Source organism: Trichosurus vulpecula, chromosome 6, assembly GCF_011100635.1.
Source record: "Trichosurus vulpecula isolate mTriVul1 chromosome 6, mTriVul1.pri, whole genome shotgun sequence".
Lineage (NCBI taxonomy): Eukaryota > Metazoa > Chordata > Mammalia > Diprotodontia > Phalangeridae > Trichosurus > Trichosurus vulpecula.
The window spans coordinates 207,845,304-207,849,921 of record NC_050578.1 but is presented as its reverse complement, the minus strand read 5'-3'; the positions used below and the strand labels follow the sequence as shown (position 1 = coordinate 207,849,921).

The 4,618-nt window shown below is 56.9% G+C and overlaps 1 protein-coding gene across 1 annotated transcript; it reads left to right on the top strand.

The window, feature by feature from the left end:
- The first annotated feature begins 774 nt into the window (after positions 1-774).
- ADRA2C (adrenoceptor alpha 2C) lies at positions 775-2,447 on the top strand. The gene is given in 2 exon segments (XM_036764331.1): positions 775-964; positions 966-2,447. Coding segments are annotated over 2 exon segments (1,518 nt in total). The 5' UTR covers positions 775-928.
- Positions 2,448-4,618: the final 2,171 nt, after the last annotated feature.

The following is a 4,618-nucleotide window of genomic DNA, read 5'->3' as shown; positions in this document are numbered from 1 at the left end:
TCCCGCGGGCTCCCTGAGCTTTGGGCGCACCCCTGACCCCCTCCCCCTTCCCTAAGCTCCCAGTAGGTTTCGGCGGCGAAGGTGGGCGTGACAGCGCCTGGCAGGGAGCTCCGCCGCTACTCGGGGCGCTGCGCCTGGGAGGAGAAGAAGAAGGAAGAGAGGAGGAGGAGAGGAGGAGGGAGCGCCGGTGGAGGCGCCAGGCTTGGCGGAGACGGACGGGGCAGTAGAGCCATTCTCCGCCAGTACAGGAGCTGGAGTCCAAGCCTGCCCGGTACAGCGCGGTGCAAGCAGTAGGGCCCCGCGTCGAGGGGCATCGCCTGCTGGGCAGGAAGCCAAGCGACCTAGCAGGATAAGCGCTTCGCCATGGGATTGCTGCAGCCGCCGCCGCCGCCGCCGCCGCCACAGCTACGGTCGCATTTAACTCCGGCGAGCTTTGCCAGGCGAGATCGCGCAGAATTTTTGTCTCCCCGACCCAGGTTTTCTTACTGACCAGCTAAGGACCAAAGGGGCGGAGGGAGTGAGGGTGTGTGTATGTGCATGGGAGGGCTGGACGGGTCACGGTTCTGTGCTTTGACCCCCTAATGCTCCCTCCCCTCCCCCCCTCCCTTCCAATTGCCTCTTCCTCTTTTTCCTCCTCTTCTGCACTTACAAACCTTGCTTGCCCCTGCAGGCTCACGGAGCTTGGGAGCTGAAGGGAAGCTTCAGCCCGGGGTTTTTCCACCTGGTTTGTCTTGTACTCCTTTCGGACTGATACCCTCCCGGACTCACGGCTTAACCAGCAGAGCTGGGCCAGTGCCGCTCTGGGCTGGGGAGAGCCTCGGGATAGGGAGAAGCTACGATGTTGCCCTAGCCTCCCGCGGGCACGGTTCACTGAGGGAGGCTCCTGCGGGGAGCTGCCGCTCGCTGCCAGTGGAAAGAGAAGTCGGCAATGAAGGCACAGAGTCTGAGTAGGGAGCACCCGAGCGGACTCTCCTCCAGGGCTCGGGGCCAGGAGGGGACCCCTCTACTTCTGCTTTTGTAGTGGGGTCATGGATCTCCAGCTGACGACCAACAGCACCGACTCCAGCGACCGCGGGGGGTCCTCCAACGAGTCCCTGTGGGCCGCGGAGAGGCAGCCCCCGAGCCAGTATTCGCCCGCGGAGGTGGCTGGCTTGGCGGCGGTGGTGAGCTTTCTCATCGTCTTTACCATTGTGGGCAACGTGCTGGTGGTGATCGCTGTGTTGACCAGCCGTGCCCTGAAAGCACCCCAAAACTTGTTCCTCGTGTCCCTGGCCAGCGCTGACATTCTGGTGGCCACTTTGGTCATGCCCTTCTCGCTGGCCAACGAGCTCATGAACTACTGGTACTTTGGCAAGGTGTGGTGCGACATCTACCTGGCGCTGGACGTCCTCTTCTGCACCTCCTCCATAGTGCACCTGTGCGCCATCAGCCTGGACCGCTACTGGTCCGTGACGCAGGCGGTAGAATACAACCTGAAACGTACCCCACGCCGGATCAAAGGCATTATCGTGACGGTGTGGCTCATCTCGGCCATCATCTCCTTTCCTCCGCTTATCTCCTTCTACCGGGACCCGGAGGAAGGCCAGTACCCCCAATGCGACCTCAACGATGAGACGTGGTACATCCTGTCCTCTTGCATCGGTTCCTTCTTCGCGCCCTGCATCATCATGGTGCTGGTCTACGTGCGCATCTATCGGGTGGCCAAGCTGCGGACTCGGACGCTGTCTGAGAAGCGCACGGTGCCCGAGGGCTCGTCCCAAACGGAGAACGGGCTCAGCCGGCCGCCCGTGGGGGCAGGCCCCTCGACCGCCGCCGCTGCTGCCACCTCCCTGCGTCTTCAGGCTGGGGAGAATGGGCACTACCACCTCCACCATCACCACCACCACCTTCACCATCACCACCACCATCACCACCACCAGCTGCGGAAGAGTGCCGAGCTCGAAGACATCGAACTGGAGGAGAGCAGCACCTCTGAGAACCGGCGCCGGCGGCGCAGCAAAGAGGAGGCGGCAGCCCGCAAGGGCAGCCGCGGCTTCTCTTTCTCCTTTTCCTCCACCAAAGGAGGCCCGTCGGCTGGTGCTGGGAGTCGCCTGTCCCGGGCCAGCAACCGCTCCCTCGAGTTCTTCTCGTCCCACCGGCGCCGCAAGCGCAGCAGCCTGTGCCGCCGAAAGGTGACACAGGCCCGAGAAAAGCGCTTCACCTTTGTGCTGGCTGTGGTCATGGGCGTGTTCGTCGTTTGTTGGTTCCCTTTCTTTTTCAGCTACAGCCTGTATGGCATCTGCAGGGAGGCCTGCCAGGTGCCCGAGACTCTCTTCAAGTTCTTTTTCTGGATCGGTTATTGCAATAGCTCCCTCAACCCAGTTATCTACACTATCTTCAACCAAGACTTCCGGAGGTCTTTCAAGCACATCCTGTTCAAAAAGAAGAAGAAGACCTTCTTGCAGTGACCCCCGGTGGGCTCGGGGTGGGGCTGGGAGGAGGAAGGAAGGAGGGGCCCCGAGGGGGCGGCCGGGCTGGACCTGAGCAGGGGGAACTGCTGAAGGGGTGGCTTGGGAGTTGGGGAAGACGTGAGGAGAGAGGTGGAAGGACACCTGGGGGGCGGGGTGCGGAGGAGCAGGAAAGGATTGAAGAGGAGAGGCGGAGAAGGTGGAGGAGGAGGGAAGGATGGAAAGGAAGGGAAGAAGGAAAAGGAGAAACCTTAGTTCGAGGTCTGTGCGAAAGCTGTCTTCCCAGGCCGGCCGGCCCGGTGCAAGTCCTCAGGACTCCGGCTGAGGGCGCACACTGCGGGTAAGGTTTGGCAGGACCGCGGAAGCAGAGTTTGGATAGCCGCAGAAAGTAGGGAGTAATGAGGCCGGGGACAGATTAAGGAAAAAGGGCAGGCTTGACCGCGAAGGGCATCGACAATCTTTTGATTACCTGAAAGTATTTAAAATGTTTGCCAAAAAAGAGGGGAAAAAAAGAAAGCAAACTATTTTCTAAATAAACCTTTGTAATCTAAACCTTTCGGTTGCACCAGTCCTTAGAGTCGGACAGAGAGGGAGAGATGGGAAATTGGGTGGAATGCTCACGGTGAAATTAGGTTCTAGGATCCTGGGGAGGTTCTACATACATTCTGGACTTCACAAGCTATCTCTCTCCCCAAGTCTACCACACAGACGCGCACGCACCCCCTTCCCCCCCCCCCCCATACGCACACAGCCCCACACACAAACACGAGTAGGAGAGACTTAGAACTGAGGAGCCCCTCGAAACCACTTTGGAATGGGTAAAGGACAGACAACCTGTATCCAGTCTATACATGCCTTTGATTGCTCACATTATCAAACTTTATGTATATGTATAATATGTGTGTGTATACACACACACACACATATACATAGATAACCTACGTATCATATAGACGAAAAATATATGTGGTCTGAGATATAGATACTCTATTTTTAAAACACTTAAAAGTGCATTGTAACTATTTAGCGCAAGGGATGAGGGAGGAGGGGACCTGGCTGTGGGAATTTCCAATTCTGAATCTTTTATCATTTCTCAACTTAGTTTCTTAGTAACTCGTCTTCCTTGTAGTAATTTTCTTTCCATTGTAATTATCTATCTTTCGTTCTTTCGATTTCCTACTCATTCTCCCCAAGACTCTCCCTTTTACTTCCCTGTCCCTCTGTCAGCTACCTTGTCACACCCCACCCCATTTGCCTTGAGTCTAGTTGAAGCCGCCCTGACCTTGTTTCCCAGTCTCTGCCTCCCTTTCTTTCTGTCTGTCTCTCAGTCCCTCTATGTCTGTCTCTCGCTCTGTCCCTGTCCTGTATGCCCGTCCCTCTGTCCCTCCTTTCCCCCCTCCTCTCCCCATTCCCTCATAGTCTTCCCATTCTTTATTCCATATTTCTCTTCTTTTCCCCCTCCTCCCCCTCTTTTCTTCCAGCCATTTTATCCCCCTCCCAACAGAGTGAAATCTCCCTGACCGCTGCTTTCTCCCCCAACGGTGATCATCTCCCCCCTTCTTCACCTCTTCTTTCCTATTATTCATTCTCTCTCTCGTTCTCTTTTTCCCAGTGTCTCCCCCCTCTTCTCCCCTACATCGTCCCCCTCCCCTAAACTTGTCTATAGTCTGTTGCTTTGCTCTTGTTTGTCTCTATCCTTGCCCTTCCCTCACTCGTTGTCCACTCTCTCTCCCTCATACTCATTTCCACTTTCCTCTTTCTGTCCCCGCCCCTCCCCTCCCATCAGCAGCCTAATTCCCGACTTTTACTAAAGCCATTTACCACTCCTTTTGTATTCCCTGTCCTTCTCATGGATCAGCCTGGCAGAATAACACCTCGTGTTGCTCCTCCACTTTCTTCTCTGATCTCTCTATCAACCCCCTACCCCATCCCCAAAGCAGCACTGGACTGAAGAAGGAAGCCCACACCCAAGAGGTGAAGGTGGGGGCTGCTATCCGTTCTGAGCGAAAGACACACTAGGCCACGGAAGGTGGTTGCAGCGGCTTCTCGCTCTCAGCTGTGATGCTTTGAGGGGGTTTTCTGGGCCAAATGGGAGCCATAGTTTCCACACGGCCCGAGTGGCTTCTGGGTTAGCCCCCCCCCCCCCCCTCCCGTGGCCTCAGCTCCCCTTC